This window comes from Zingiber officinale, chromosome 5A (assembly GCF_018446385.1).
Source record: "Zingiber officinale cultivar Zhangliang chromosome 5A, Zo_v1.1, whole genome shotgun sequence".
Classification (NCBI taxonomy): Eukaryota; Viridiplantae; Streptophyta; class Magnoliopsida; order Zingiberales; family Zingiberaceae; genus Zingiber; species Zingiber officinale.
Window position 1 is genome coordinate 138,305,577 of NC_055994.1, and position 16,282 is coordinate 138,321,858.

Consider the following 16,282-nt stretch of genomic DNA (forward strand, 5'->3'; position numbering starts at 1 on the left):
GCGCCTTCAACCCACATGGAAGGCGGCTTTAACCTTGATTGAAGGCGCATTCAATCTGGCAGATTTGAATGTTGTCGAGGATAATGCTTTATCCTCGACAGATAAAGTTCAATCCCTTAAAGGCGCCTTGAACCTCTATTGATGGCGCCTTCAAGCTGCGGATAAGATTTACAGGAGTTATAAAAAGACCTCTGGACCTACGAAATAGGTAACAACTTCTGTATTCATTTCCTAGCTACTTTCTAAACTTCCAACAAGTGTAAGATGTTTCTCCGCCTTCGAAGAAGGAGATCTTTAGTGCATTTACTTACCTTGGATTAACAACCTCCCCAGTTGTAACCAAGTAACTCTTTTGACCTCATTTTTTTTGTTGTTCATTTATTCTTTTTTTTTTTTTTGCACTAGTAATCAGAGTTAAAAGTCAAGGAACGTTTTTCTTAACAACCAGTTCACCTCCCCTCCAGCCTACCTGAGCCAACAAGTGGTATCAGAGTGAGGTTCGCTTTAGGAGAACTAACCGCTGAATGAAGCATACGAGATGATCGGATCAAGCATCTACCCACCGAAATTCGAGGGGGATTTCGCCAACTGGAAGAAGAAGATGGAGGTATTTTTCAAAACTGATTTTGATTTACTTTTAATAATAGAATTTGGTTTTGTAGCATCTAAAAGCAAAGAAAAATACCATTGGACCAAAAATGAGCAGGTCAATTTCGTGGCTAACGACAAAGTAGAGTTTCATCTGCTAAGCGTCTTAGTGCCACAAGAAGTCAACCGGATCGAAGCCTACGAGTCTGCAAAAGAGCTCTGGGAGGAATTCTTGGAACTACATGATAGAACCTCGGAGGCGAGACTCGCGAGACGGGTTCTGCTCAAAAACCATATCAGCAATATCAAATTGGAAGAAGGCGAAACCGTTGCACACCTTCACTCAAGGATCAAGGAGCTCATCACCGGACTCACAAATCTCGGAGAAAATGTAAGTAACCGAGATTTACTAAGGTACGCTCTTAACATATTCGCTAGAAATACTGAATGGACATCATTAGTAGATGCTTATTATATATCTAAGGATTTAGATTCAACTACTTTAGAAGAATTATTTTCAACTTTTAAAGCCCATGAAATGAGATGTGCAGGTCCGAAGAAGGAGCATAACATTGCCTTAAAGGCAAAGATGGATGAACAAGATTCAGAATCTTCTCTCGATGATAATGAAACAACACTGATGGTACGTAAATTTAAAAAGTTATTTAAAACAAAAAAATTTTAATCAAATGCAGGGTAAAAAAGAAGGATAAGATGCTACCACTGTAATGAAGAAAGGCATGTGAAAGATAATTGCCCTAAATTGAAAGACAAGGACAAGAGCAAGAACAAGAAGTCAACCCAAGCGAACAGGTACAAGAATATGAAGGCGACGTGGGAAGAAACGCCGTCCGAATTGGAAATTGAAGTTATCGCCGGACTTGCGATAGTGACAAGTCACCAAGAAAGAGACGAAGTAAGCTCGCCCAAAATTAGCATCAAAAGCATCGATGAAGGGGGAGCAACATCGAAAAAAAGCAATACTTCATGGGGAGCTTCGGATCACGGGATTGATAAGGTAAGTCAGGTATGGTCTCTTTCTCCTGACAAGTTATTTCAGTTTGTAAAACTATTAACAAAAAATTATTGTAAATTAGAAAAAAAATAAAGAATTGAAATTAACTCTATCTAAATCTTGTCGATTAAAAGAATTTGATAAAATAAAAAATAAAAATGAAAGCTTTAAAAATGAAATAGAAAATTTGAAAAATCGTGCATGCTCAAATATTCAATATATTAGAAAATTTAGTGGATTGAATTGGTACCTTAAATACCATAAGGACCAGATTAAGAAAATTTCACAGAAATATATACCTAAGAAACTTTTAATTAACCCAATAGGAAGGAACCTATATTGAGTTCCAAAATCATATTTGGATTGAATGTTTTAATAATAGCTTTCAAACTAAATTAAATATTAAATTTCTTTAAGAGGGTTTGTCTAAAAAGTGGTTGTTGTCCCAATATCCAAGAAAGTCCAGTAGCTCGCAATAACCTGGAAGTCAATTATTGAAATAAGTATTTAATTGACTAACTATTAAGCATTTAGAACTTATAAAAATATCTTAATTTTTTGTTAAAAAAATAATTAAATATTTTTTAATTAATTCTTATCTTTTAAAATAATTAAAATTTTTTAATAGTTTTATTATTTTTTTACTCTTAGACTTTTACATGAACCTCATTTTTAATGTGATAAAAAAGGAGAGTAGGGAAGAAGTCTAGAGGGTACTTGTAATTTTTTTTTTTCAAAAAGGTTAAAAAATTTTGCTTGGAAAATTTTTTAGTAAATTTTTTTTGTAAAATATTTTTAGCAAGTTTTACTTAGAAAAATTTCTTACTTGCAATTTTTTTTACTTGCAAAAATTAGAAATTATTTTTACCTTAACTTAACTTGGGTTTGATCATATCAAAAAAGGAGAGACTGTTGGTTACTCGTGGTAGTTTTGATGTGATCAACCAAGTCAGGTTAGGTCCTGTTGGTGTTTAACCCTGTGTCTAAGTGTGCAGGATCTTAGGAGCACAGGAAGTCGAGTGGAAGACGCGACTAGCGAAAAGGAAGACAGGGGAGAGATCCGACGGGCTCGGTGCATCTGAGGGACGAGGTGCTGCGGAAGAGTACACCGACGGACAAAAAGGATGCACACGGTGGTCTGAGGGACGAGAAGCCGAGGAGGAAGTCTGCTCAAGGAGAAGGCCGGAAAATGAGTTCGGCTGAACCCTATTCCAGTTGACCGAAATCACCCTAGCAAACAGAGCAACAGAAGAGCCAAAAAGGAGTTGCGGAGCTGCTGAAGGCACTTTCATTGGAGTTAAAGGCGCCTTCGCGCCTTTTAGTGGGAATGCGCCTTCGACAGCTTTGAATGCGCCTTCAACCCACATGGAAGGCGCCTTCAACCTTGATTGAAGGCGCATTCAATCTGGCAGATTTGAACGTTGTCGAGGATAATAATAATAACAATAAAACAAGAACAACAATACAATAATAATAACAATAAAACAACAACAACAACAATAAATAATAATATAATAACAATATTAATAAATAATAATATAATAACAATATAAAATAATAATATAACAATAATAAAATAAAACAACTATAACAAAGTAATAATAAATAATACTAAACAATAATAAATAATAATAATATGACTTGTTTAAATTTGCTATGATCAAATATATACCATGTCATGCATTTTTTTATGCTACTATTTTAGAATGGTTAGTTAAAAAGGTTTACCAAATCCTAACAACATAGCATCGGAATTGATTGGGATGATAGTACGTCAAAGAAACTTTGTCGAAGGCATGTCTAGGATGAATATGGAATTCTACCTGGTGCACTAGACTTAGTGGATCTGACCGAAGCTACCCCAGTCAAACATGGGCTAGTTAGACCAAAATTTAATATTAAATTTTTTGGACGGGAACCGTTTGGAAAGTCTTCAGCAAGTAGTCCACCGTTGATACACAAAAAGGTCATATGTTTCGCCACTGAACTGAAAGCTTATCTTTCAGACGCCTGCTTAATTAACCCAAAGCTAAGTTTGAATTTAACATGGGTTCAATAACTTTTTTCAAGTTCAATCTTAAAAAAAATATTAAACAATCAATTATTTTAAAACTTATTAAAAATTATTTTAAAATTTAATTAAAATTATTCAAATTTAATTCAAATATTAAACCTAATTATAATAACCTAATAAAATTTAAATGTAAAATTAAAAACACCTAAAATTAGTTAAAATCCAAAATTAATCAAAATTTAATTCAAACATCATTAAAACTCAAATTAAATTAATAAAAAAATAAAATTAAAATAAACTTAATTTAAACTAAACTTAAACTTGAATTACCTTAAGTGTATTTTAAAAAAATAAACCAAAACAACTTCAAATTAAAACTAAATTAATCAATAACTATTTACCTTAATAGACATATTTAATCTTTAATGACTTTAATTAATTATTAATTAATAATTTTAACTTAATCATTAACATAACTTAATACACTTAATTAATTCTTAATGAATTTCAATTTGAAATCTTAACTTTAATCATCAAATAAAGTACTTTAATCTTAAACAAAAATTAATTAAAATTAATTCTAAAATTTTACCTAATTAATTCCTAAGAAACTAATTAATAATTCATAATTAATTGATCCATAACTATTAATTATGAAACTTACAATCAACCTTAATAGAAATAAGCAATAATCAATCTAACAATTATAAATCAAATTAAACTTAATTGAAACTAACTTTGAATTATTACAAATTAAGTTTACCTGGATCATTAATCTAAAAATTCAATGTTATCATAAAATTAATTAAGAAATTCATTTTAACCCCAAATTAATTTAACATAATCAAAGTTCAACTAAAACTCAATTTTAACTTAATTACAATTAAACTCACAATCAATAAAGTCATCTCACGCAACTATAGGATTACCATACTTGAAAATTTAAAATGTGTGAGAAGCTAAGAAAATTAAATTTTAAAATATCTTTAAACATGTTTTGAAAACTTATATATCTATTTTCTTAAGAAATATTTTCAAATTTTGATTGATAATTGATTGGGTGTATTATATTTATATTCACCATCTAAGTTTTTAGATCTTTAAGTTAACCATGATCCTTAGACACATTTAGGAATATTTTCCTTGTAGGTAACAAGGATATCTATAAAGAGTGTCTGGTTAAGGGGGAGCGACTTTATTGAAGGACATATTTTTAAATATGTTTCATGAATTATTCAAAATCTTACTTTTGAAAACATATTTTGAAAAATGTTTCAAAACACTCTTTGAAAATTGCTTGATAAAACTTTTTTACAATTTTTTTTGAAAATTATCTTAAAATCTCTTAATCAAATATTATTTTTTTTTTAAAAAAAATTATTACTTTTACAAAATTATTCTTCAAGCATTATCTTTTCAAAATCATATTTTTCAAACTCATACTTTTTGAAAAATCATAGTTTGAAAAATACTTTGAATATTCCTCTAAAACTTTATGTTTCATACTTTGAAATATTCTTTGCAAATCTTTTTGAATATTATGACATTCATATCTTGGTTTTGAATATATATATATATATATATATATATATATATATATATATATATATATATATATATATATATATATATATATATATATATATATATATATATATATAGGAATATCTTAGTAAAATCCTTAAAATATTTTTTTAAAATGATATTGAAAGCTTCTTAATTTTTTTTTTTTGACACAAAGAATCAATATTTTTCAAAATATAATTGATGCATGTTCAATTTGAAAATCCAATCACATCTTATTATTGTCCTTTAAAAGGGTGAGAGAATTCCTTAGAAAATATCTATGAATGTTTAAAGGGTTCTACATCATTGTTAGTGCAAAACTTAAGGATACATTATCAATCAATGCCATTTATAAAGGGTTCTTTTTGTTGTATGACAAAAGGGGGAGAAGAGGGGTTTAAGTTAGAAATCTAAATCTTTTTGAATTGACTTAACTTAAACATATTTGTCAAACATCAAAAAGGGAAGATTGATGGTGCAATCGACCTCCAAGGTTTTAATGTCAGACAAATATGTTTAAGTATGCTTAAGTATGGAGCTTGATCAAAGGAAGTCCTAGTTGTAGACTAGGCAAGGGGAGAAATCTCGGTAGATCGTGGAAGCCAGGTGGATAGGTCTGGAGGACTTGATCCCTGAGTAGCCGAATACTAAGTTCTAGTTGTAGGCTAGGTAAGAGAAATCTTGGTATATCATGGAAGCCAGGTGGATAGGTATGGAGGACTTGATCCCTGGGTAGCCGAATACTGAGTCTTGGTGAGTGAAGCCATGTGAAGAAAATCCTAAAGGGTGGTAACCTTAGGTTCTGGTGAGTGAAGTCAGATGGAGAAAATCCTAGGGGGTGGTAAACTTAGTAATGAGAAGTCTTGGAGGAGTGAACTCCAAGCAAGGTTGATTGGATGGTTTCCGATCGATCGCGCGCGGTCAACCGGACCAGCGAATCTCGATAAATCTAGGTTTAGATTTACCATTGTTTTCTGTATTATTATTGCTGTTAGCTATTATAATATTGCAGGAAAAGTTTTAGTGGATCAGGCGATCAGACATTGAGCAGGCAAAAGTCCAAACAGGTCTGAAGGGCCATGTTTAGCAGGTAAGTTGAGGTAAGCAACTAGAGGAGCGACAGTGAGGTAGAGTTCCTGAAGGGAACAACCTAAGCTCGTTGATCCAATTGAAGAAACCGGGTAGGTTTCCAAGTTGATATCAAGACAGTTCTACTGTCTTATATTATTATTCATGTATTTTATATTACTGTGCTAATATCTATTTTGCAGGATTATTGTCTAACACTGTTTTGCAGGTTCGACCCGATCAGTCGACCGAACAGGAGGATCGGTCGACCAAACCAGGTCAACTCAAAGCAGGTATCAGTTCAGACCAAAACAAAGCTTGACCGGTCAACCGAACCCTTATGACTCAGCACACACAGCAACAATCAGGAACAGAAGGAAATTGAGCCGATCAGTCGACCGAACCCATGGATCGGTCGACCGAACCAATCAGCATTAAAGGCGCATTAACTGTTGATCTCGACAAATCACGACGAACAGGGAAGGAAGCTGTTCGGTCGACCGAAAAAAGGGTTCGGTCGATTGAATCCTTGAAGAGCATTGATTGCCGAAGATCAAGCCAGCGTCAGACTCCAGCCAGAAAGGAGGGGAGTGTGTTCAGTCGACCGAACAGGAGGATCGGTCGATCGAACGCCCATTACACGTATAAAAGGAGGCTCGAAGTCTGAGGTTGTATATACTTCTGATCATCTAAAAAGCCCTTCTTTACGTATGGATTGTGCTACACGTCTTCATCAGCTCAGCAAGCCACTCCGTCCGGAAGTACCGACCAAGCTACATTCTACGAATACTTCTGTCTGTATAACTTTTGTATTGCACTCATTTTTAAATAAGATAGTAGGGTTGTTACTATCTTATACTTTCTGTATCTGTACGATCTGCTTCTTTCCAAAAGTTTCGGAAAGAAGAGTCATAGTGATTGCCCATCGGTGCGATCAAGGACGAGTAGGAGTCGAACTAGGCTCTGAACGAAGTAAATGAACTTGTCCCTTTATATTTTCCGCTGCTTACTCAAATTGTTTTGAAATACGAAAAGAAAAGTTTTAAAAAGAGCGCGATATTCACCCCCACCCCCACCCCCCACCCCCTCTATCGCTCGCATCCGATCTATCACCTTCTTCATCTTCACTTGAGCTCTTTCCCTCTTCATTTTTAGATGAGGTGGAGGCTACATCATCAATTCCCATTAGAGCAAAATGGGACACATTGTGTTCTTCTTCCTCCGATGAAGATGGATCTGTTGGAACCCCAAGATTGTTTTGGTGTGATCAACAAGTTAATTTAAGTCCTGTGTGTTTCTAACCTTGTGTCTAAGTGTGCAGGAGCTTAGAAGCACAGGTACTCGAGCGGAAGATGCAGCTAGCGAGAAGGGTGGCACGCGGTGCGTCCGAGGGACAAGGTGCTGCGGAAGAGTACACCGGCGGACGAGAAGGAAGCGTGCGGTGGTTCCGAGGGACGAAAGCCGGAGCGGAAGATTGCTCGGGGAGAAAGAGACGCAGCTAGCGAGAAGGTCGGCACGGTGTGCGACCAAGGGACGAAGACTGCGGATGAGTACGCTGGTGGACGAGAAGGAAATACGTGACGATTCCGAGGGACGAGAAGCCGGAGGGAAGCCTGCTCGAGAAGACAGGAAGTTGGGTTCGGGTGAGCCCTTTTCCGGATGGCAGAAATCACCCAAGTGAGCGGATCTGGAGTAGAAGACCCGGGCCGAGGTGGACCGAACCGAAGCAAAGGTCCCGACGGAGAAAAGTCAACTTCTGTTGACTTGGGGGGTCCGGGGCGCCCGGAACAGTCCGGGGCGCCCGGAACAGTCCGGGGCGCCCGGACCAGCCCGGAACCCTTCCGGGCGTCCGGACCGTGAAATTTGACTAGATTGAGTCAATCTCGATCTGAACATTGGGGGATAAAGTTTTATCCCCCCAGGGCGCCCGGAACCCTTCCAGGCGCCCTGACCAAGACTATAAATATAGCCTTGGTCTAGAAGCATTTCAACGAACTCACGAATTGTAATTCCAACACTTGTACGCTTTAGTTTAGAGTTAAGCTTCTGTTTCTGCGCTTTAATGTTGTAAGAGGTTTCTCCACCTGAAGGAGTATTCAGTACTACATTTGCCTTAGATTAACAATCTCCTCGGTTGTAACCAAGTAAATATCGTGTGTCTCGTTTTTATGATTTACTTTCTGCTTACTTTATGTTATAAGTGTTAGCTTAAAGAGTTCGAGGAAGGGTTGTTTGTTTTTGTAGGCTATCCAACCCCCCTTCTAGCCGGCCGCAATGGTCCTACAAGTGGTATCAGAGCCGAGACGCCTCAGAAGGACTAACTGTCATCTGAACCAACAAAACGATGGCCGGAGATAGCATCTATCCACTAGCATTCAAGGGGGAGTTTTCTTTATGAAAGAAACAAACGGAGGTATATCTATACTCTGATTTCGATATTCTCTTAATAATGAAAACTGGTTTTGAAGCACCTAAGACAACGAATGGAGAAGAACTCGATAAACGCCTCTGGAACGAGAAGCAACGTAACTAGGATATGGCAAACGGTCGGGCGGAATTTCATCTTCTAACCGTAATACCAGATGAAGATCTCGACCGAATCGGAGAATACAAAAGCGCAAAAGAACTTTGAGAAAAGTTCTTGAAGATTCATGAAGAATCAGAAGAAGTCGAAACTGAGACCAAGGAAATTGCCGAAACAACAATCATAGCGGAAGACCCACCTAAAGATGAAGAAAGCTCATCCGCGATGAGCATCGAGAAAGGGGGAGAGTCTTCTAAAGAAAGCAATTCAATAGGGAGAGAATCAACAGCTGACAAGGTAAGTCAGGTATGGTCTCCACCTTCTAAATAATTAGTTAAATCAATCGAAATATCGCCAAAAGAATTTTGCGAATTAAAAATTGAATCATCGAAAGAGTTTTTCAGATTAGAAAATCTTCTATCGAATAAATTTTGCAAAGTACAAAATATTTTCTCGAACGAATTTTGCAAATTAGAGATATTATCGAAAGAGTTTTTCGGATTAAAAAATCTTCTATCGAATAAATTTTGCAAATTATGAAATATTTTCTCAAACGAATTTTGCAAATTAGAGATACTATCGAAAGAAGTTTTTCGGATTAGAAAATCCATTATCAACAGATTTTTGCAAATTAAAATTTATGTTGTCAAAATATTTTTGCAAATTATAAAATATTTTGTCGAACGAATTTTGCAAATTAGAAATATTGTCGAAAAACTTTTTCAAGTTAGAACTTATCTTATCAAAATATTTTTGTGAATTAGAAATTCAAAATGTAATAAAAAGTATTAAGTTAAAAGAAATAGTTTGTCGATTAAAGAATTTCGACAAACTAATAATAGAAATTAACATGATATAATTTTTTGCATGTTTAATATTGGTTGCTTTAAATCTGAAAAAGTGTGATTTAAGAAGTTATGATAAATTAAAATGAAAATTTAAAACTTTATGATAAAAGCATTAGAATTAAAATATATACATATATAAAATAAATGCATAGAAATTTGTCTTAATTTTTTTTAAATATTCTCAAATTATTTTCATAAAGTTTTCGGCTTGTAAAGTTCTTAATTCTTGATGACGAAAACTTAGAAAATTTTCAAAAGTTATGTTTGACTTAGAAATTTTCCTTGACTTAGAAAATTTTTTCAGAAAATCATTGAAATAGAGTTTTATAATTTTTCTAAGTGTCAACTTTTAGATTTTTCTTGCAACCCCAATTTTTTATGTAATCAAAGGGGGAGAAGAAAAAATATTAGTCTAGAGGGAGGTAGAAATTAAAAATTAAAAATTTTTGAAACTTAATGTTTCTATCATGTTGCACGTTATGGCAATATAATTGTTTAATTTTCATGTCTATTTTGACCCTAGCTTAACTTGGGTTGATCACATTAAAAAGGGGGAGATTGTTGGAACCCCAAGGTTGTTTTGGTGTGATCAACAAGTTAAGTTAGGTCCTGTGTGTTTCTAAACTTTTGTTTAAGTGTGCAGGAGTTTAGGAGCACAGGTACTCGAGCGGAAGACGCAGCTAGCGAGAAGGACGGCACGCGGTGCGTCCGAGGGATGAGGTGTTGCGGAAGAGTACACCGGCGGACGAGAAGGAAGCGTGCGGTGGTTCCGAGGGACGAAAGACGGAGCGGAAGATTGCTCGGGGAGCAAGAGACGCAGCTAGCGAGAAGGTCGGCACGGGGTGCGACCGAGGGACGAACACTGCGGATGAGTACGCTGGTGGACGAGAAGGAAACACGCGGTGATTCCGAGGGACGAGAAGCCGGAGGGAAGCCTGCTCGAGAAGACCGGAAGTTGGGTTCGAGTGAGCCCTTTTTCGGATGGCAGAAATCACCCAAGTGAGCGGATCCGGAGTAGAAGACCCGGACCGAGGCGGACCGAACCGGAGCAAAGGTCCCGACGGAGAAAAGTCAACATCTGTTGACTTGGGGTCCGGGGTGCCCGGACCAGCCCGGAACCCTTCCGAGCGCCCGGACCGTGAAGTTTGACCAGATCGAGTCAATCTCGATCTGAACGTTGGGGGATAAAGTTTTATCCCCCCAGGGCGGCCGGAACCCTTCCAGGCGCCCCGACCAAGGCTATAAATATAGCCTTGGTCCAGAAGCATTTCAACGAACTCACGAATTGTAATTCCAACGCTTGTACGCTTTAGTTTAGAGTTAAGCTTCTGTTTCTGCACTTCAACGTTGTAAGAGGCTTCTCCGTCTGAAGAAGTATTCAGTACTATATTTGTCTTGGATTAACAATCTCCCCGGTTGTAACCAAGTAAATATCGTGTGCCTCATTTTTATGATTTACTTTCTGCTTACTTTATGTTATAAGTGTTAGTTTAAAGAATTCGAGGAAGGGTTGTTTATTTTTGCAGGCTATCCAATCCCCCTTCTAGCCGGTTGCAACGGTCCTACAGGATCATCCCATGTTGCCTTTAGGTTTTTAACCTTCTTTCCCTTTTCTTTTGTCTTCTTCTTCTCTTCCTTCTTCTTTTCTTCTTTCTTCTTCAAGAGGGGGCATTCATCCTCATGTGCCCTTCTCCTGGGTAATTGTAGCAAATTCCCCTCCTTGTTCTACTTTTGCTTCTTGAGCTCTTCCTAGCATGAGATTTGTTAGTTGAAAACTATTTAAATGCCCTTCTCATTTTCCTTACCATATATGTCTCTTGATTGCTATCCATTGAGGCGCTTGATTCTTCGGAGTCGAAGGATGGTGGGGATAAAGACTTCTTCTTCTTACCCTTTCTCTTGTTTGCCACAAGAGCTACTCCTCTTGATCTATGAGCTTCTCCATCTAACCCTTCAACTCGAGTCACGTGAAGCTCCATGGTTGAGAAGAACTCATCTAGAGTGCACTTCTCTAGATCCTTTGAGATGTAGAATGAGTCTATTATTGGCATCCAAGTTGTGGTTCTTGGGAAGACATTGAAGGCTTTCATCATCATGTCTTGATTTGTAAGTGACTCACCTAGACTTGTTAGTCCATTAATAATTTTCTTAATTCTAGAATGTAAAATTGATACCTTTTCTCCTTTCTCAAGTTTGATGTTGTTGAGTTGAGATCGGAGAAGGTCTCTTTTTGTCAATTTTGCTTCCGATGTCCCTTCATGAAACTCCACTAGCTTTTCCCACAAGTCTTTGGCGCTTGTATAGTTTTCAATCCTTGTTAGTTCTTGTTGGGGAAGAACACTTAGAAGATTATGCAATGCTCTTGAGTTTGCTACGTGTTCTTCTCTTTGCTTCTTATTCCATCTTATCTTCTCAATTAACTTATTGTCTTGGTCCCTAGGCATCTCAAAACCATTTTCTATAATTAGCATTATATCGAAATCAGTTTCGAATAATACCTCCATTCTTTTCTTCCACCAAGAGAAGTCTCCTTTGAATTTGGGTGGATGGATGCTTAAATCGACCATTTTGATGAAGTGCTCTTCTCGGCGATTAGTCTGTTGAAGGGCGTCCTCGCTCTAATACCACTTGTAGGAGATCAGTGGCCGGTTAGAAAGGGGGGTTGGATAGCTAGGTCACCCCAACTTCGATTTCTTCTCTACAAAAGATTAGTGCGTAGCGGAAATATGAAGACAAATAATGAAAGCAAACAAGAGAAAATACAAACGCTAACACAATTCTTTTACGTGGTTCGGAGATTACTTGCTCCTACCCCACGACGTGCCCTTGAGATGGACGAACCCTTGATCCTTCGGTGGATCAGTCCCCAGCAATCTCCGGAAAGATCTTACTCCTTCTCGGTGGAGTACAACCTCTCACAAAACTTTCTTCCTCTTACAAGATGGAACTTAGGTTTGGAGAGGAAAAGTGGACTTGGAAGCTTTGGGCAAAGACTTAGGAGTTATTCAACAAGCATGAGTAATCTTCTTCATGCCCCAAAGCTACGTATAAATAAGAGGAGAGAGTTGATCATCATATCAACTCAACCCCGACACCAATCGACTGATCCATGCATCAGTCGACTGGTGTGACCGTTGGACACAGCCAACGACACTTCGCAAAATCCGTGATCCTGCTAACAGTTATACCAGTCAATTGGTCTTCGCAGCTGACAAGCACAGAAGCATTCTGTGCTCTTCGTGAATTCGGATCAGTCGACTGGTCCAAGTACCAGTTGACTGATACCTTACATTTCCTCACACTCATCCTTTCTGGAGTCACCTTTGAAGCCCTCTTCCTCGGCCTTCGTCCCTCAGATGCACCCGAGCCCACAACTCCTCTGCGTGCCATCCAGGATTTTTACCTAAAGTCCTTGACTCTAGAATTTTGCCTGACGTCCTCGACCTGCCAAAACTTTGTCCAATCCCCCGGACGAGGACTTCGTTGCCTCACCGCAGCTAGGACTTTCCATAACCTAGGGTTACCTCCTCCTAAGACCTAGGATTACCTCACCCTCGAATTCTCCACCTGCATAGAATCCACTAAGACCTTTTTCTAAGAACCCTTAGGATTTTCTTGCATGCTCAGTCACACTTGTTAGATCAACAAGACAACTTAACTTTGAACATTTTTCCATTATTAAAACACAGGTTAGATCATCTAGTGCTCCTTGCACCAACACAATGATCACTCACTGTTATGAGCATGCAAGACTTAGTCGTGAGAGCATACTCACTTATAACTCAGCCGAGTAGCACGAGAGTCTGGGACGTGGTCGTGAGAGCAAACTCACTTATAACTTAGATGATCGACTCGAGAGTCTAGGACTTGGCCATCAAAGCAAGCTCACTTATAACTCGACCGATTGGCTCAAGAGTCTGGGACTTGGCCGTGAGAGCAAACTCACTTATAACTTGGCTGATCAACTCGAGAGAGAACTTGGTCGTGAGAGCAAGATCACTTATAACTCAGTCGATCGGCTCGAGAATCTGGGACTTGATCGTGAGAGCAAGCTCACTTATAACTCAGTCGCTCGGCTTGAGAGGCTCGAACTTGATCATGAGAGCAAGCTCACTTATAACTCGGTCGATCGTCTCAAGAGTCTTAGACTTGGTCGGAGGATAAGCTCACTTATAACTCAGGCGATCGGCTTGAGAGTCTGGGACTTGGTTGTGAGGGCAAGCTCACTTATAACTCGGTCGATCGATTTAAGAATCTGGAACTTGGTTGTGAGAAAAAGCTCACTTACAACTCACCAATCGGCTTGAAAATCTGGGACTTGATCATGAGAGAAAGTTCACTTATAACTTGACTGATCGGCTCGAGAGTTGCTCGTGTTTTAACGGGGACTTGTCCTTTGCTCAATCGTTTCAGTCGAACCAAGTGTCCAATTTGTCAGGTCGGACCATAGGTCCGATCGGATGGATTACTTGTCCAAAATAACTAGCCGTGCTATCCTCAAGTGATGAAGAGGACCTGGATCTAGATGGTACTGACTCGGCTTGAGAGTTTCATCAATACTAAGGGACTCGATGTCAGATCAACACAAGGATCCGGTCGATAACCTTTTGGCTTAGATGATCGACTATGATGGCCCAAATACTAACTCCTTGATTTTCACGGCCATATCAATCGGCCTCCTAAACTTGGATCCGACTCAGGAGCCCATCTTATTCACCGACATCACTGGAAATAAATTTAACAAAAAAACCACACCAACAAACACGTTTGAAAAGAGAATTCGATACATTCTATCGTTTTTCATAGGTACCACCACAAATCTAATGATTTAAATTATTCTTTATTACAGCTAGAACACAACTCAAGTAGCCGGTTTTGTGCTAATCGATTATTTTTTGGGGGAGGGGAGTCGCAGTTTCGTTAGGGTTGGCACGACGAGGAGGGTAGACCGGATAGCGATGGATGCAGTGGATCCAAGGGTTGTCCGAGTCCATGGTCGAGTCTTTTAGTGCTCGCCATACGACGCTACACGCCTTAAACCCTGTCCCGAACGCTAACATCCACACTTTGTCTCCTTTCTTTATCCTCCTCTTCGCCTCGAAATAGGCCAACTCGTAGAACACTAAACTGCTCGATGTATTGCCGAACCGATGCAAGCACATTCTTGCCGGTTCCACCACCTCCTCTTCGAACCTATATTGCAATAGAATTTAGATAAATGTTCTACTTTTTTCAGATTTAGCTATGAATTTAAAAGGTTGCTCTGGTTCGGCTTTAAAGAATAGTATTTGAATCCAGGAAGTACGCTGTACGCACCTCATCAAGCGCCTGACGGCGTCGATCACGGCCTTCCCGCCGGCGTGGATGCACATGTGGTCGAACGCGCGCTTGAAGTCCGGCACGTGCGCCATCGCCGCCTTCTGGTCGCCGCCCAGGTACAGCTTCGCCACGTGGTAGGCGTAGCAAAGCATCTCCGACACCGGCAGCACGCGGGGAGCGAGGGTGGTGATGTGGGACTTGAGGCCGGCGCCGGCGACGCGGACGAGGTCCTTGGTGAGGGCGACGCCCACGTGGCCTTCCTCGTCTTCCATCTGGATGGCCGCGTTGTAGGCCGCGTCGTCGGCGCCGTGGTGCGTCCGCAGCGACCGCACCAGCTCCATCTTGGCCCGGCCACGCGCCGCCGAGTCGCTGCTCACCAGCGCCGCCGCCGTGCCCACGCGGAAGATGCAGTTGGTCACCAGCATGTGCCGGTTGTCGCCGAAGTACCTGTTCGATCTCGATTAATGAAAGCGGAGCATGGTCCACGAATCGAATATATTAAAACTGCAGCGAACGATCAATCAGTACCAATTGAGGCTGATGCTCTCGGTGACGACGATGAGGCCGTAGCCCTTTCTCCGCCGTAGCACCTTCGCCGCGAGATCAAACGCCACGGTGCCGGCGCTACACCCCATCCCGGCCAAGTTGAACGTCTTCACCCCCTCCTTCATCCCGAAGCGGCGGACGAGCATGGAGGAAAAGGACGGCGCGGGGCTGAACATGCTGCAGGCGGAGATGACGAGATCAATCTGGGAGGGATGGGTATCGGTCTTGGCGAGCAGGTGCTGGACGGCGCCGAACATCCCCTCCTCTGCCTCCTGGACGGCGCACTTCAGCTTGTTGCCGAGGTCGTCGGAGTGGAACACGAAAGGCGGCATGTAGGTCTCGTCCCCGAGGCCGGCCTTGCTGTAGATGGCGCGCATGAACGCCTCGCTCTCCGCCGAGTGCCGCTGGTTGCGGCGGCCGAAGAACTCGCACATCTCGTAGCTGCCGCGGGACTCGGCCTCGGGCTTGTGGCAGCTGTAGTCTAGGAGGAAGACGGGGAGGGGGCGGCATCGGAGGAAGGCGACGAGGGAAACGAGAGAGCACCAGACGAGGCAGAGGAGCGCAGGGCGGCGGGACAGGAAGAGGAGGGGCGGTTCGGAGAGGCGAGGAGAATGGACGAGGGTGAAGGCTATGGCTGAGAGGAAGAAGACGACGAAATGCCACGGCCTGCCATTGCTGCTGCTCATCATATCATGTGGCAATGAGAGATGACGGGAGGTGGCTGCTCTGTTCCCGTTGAATTAACGGGATGGATTCTATGCACAATTTATATAGCGGAAAATCAAAAATAAATA

General features: G+C 40.1%; 1 protein-coding gene across 1 annotated transcript; it reads right to left on the reverse strand.

Moving 5' to 3' along the window:
- Positions 1-14,389: 14,389 nt before the first annotated feature.
- LOC121982067 (3-ketoacyl-CoA synthase 17-like) lies at positions 14,390-16,258 on the reverse strand. Its single transcript, XM_042534944.1, has 3 exons — positions 15,471-16,258; positions 14,940-15,389; positions 14,390-14,816 (listed from the first exon to the last, which is right to left on the reverse strand). The coding sequence occupies exons 1-3, from the start codon at positions 16,175-16,177 to the stop codon at positions 14,504-14,506; spliced, it is 1,470 nt and encodes a 489-aa protein (XP_042390878.1). The 5' UTR covers positions 16,178-16,258; the 3' UTR covers positions 14,390-14,503.
- Positions 16,259-16,282: the final 24 nt, after the last annotated feature.

Bases quoted from the DNA above. Each gene is read 5' to 3' on its own strand.
- LOC121982067 (XM_042534944.1), bottom strand. From the start codon at position 16,177: ATGATGAGCAGCAGCAATGGCAGGCCGTGGCATTTCGTCGTCTTCTTC. The intron at 15,390-15,470 runs GTACTGATTGAT...GAGATCGAACAG, and splicing joins GAGAGCATCAGCCTCAATTG to GTACTTCGGCGACAACCGGC. The intron at 14,817-14,939 runs GTGCGTACAGCG...ATTGCAATATAG, and splicing joins GCCGTCAGGCGCTTGATGAG to GTTCGAAGAGGAGGTGGTGG.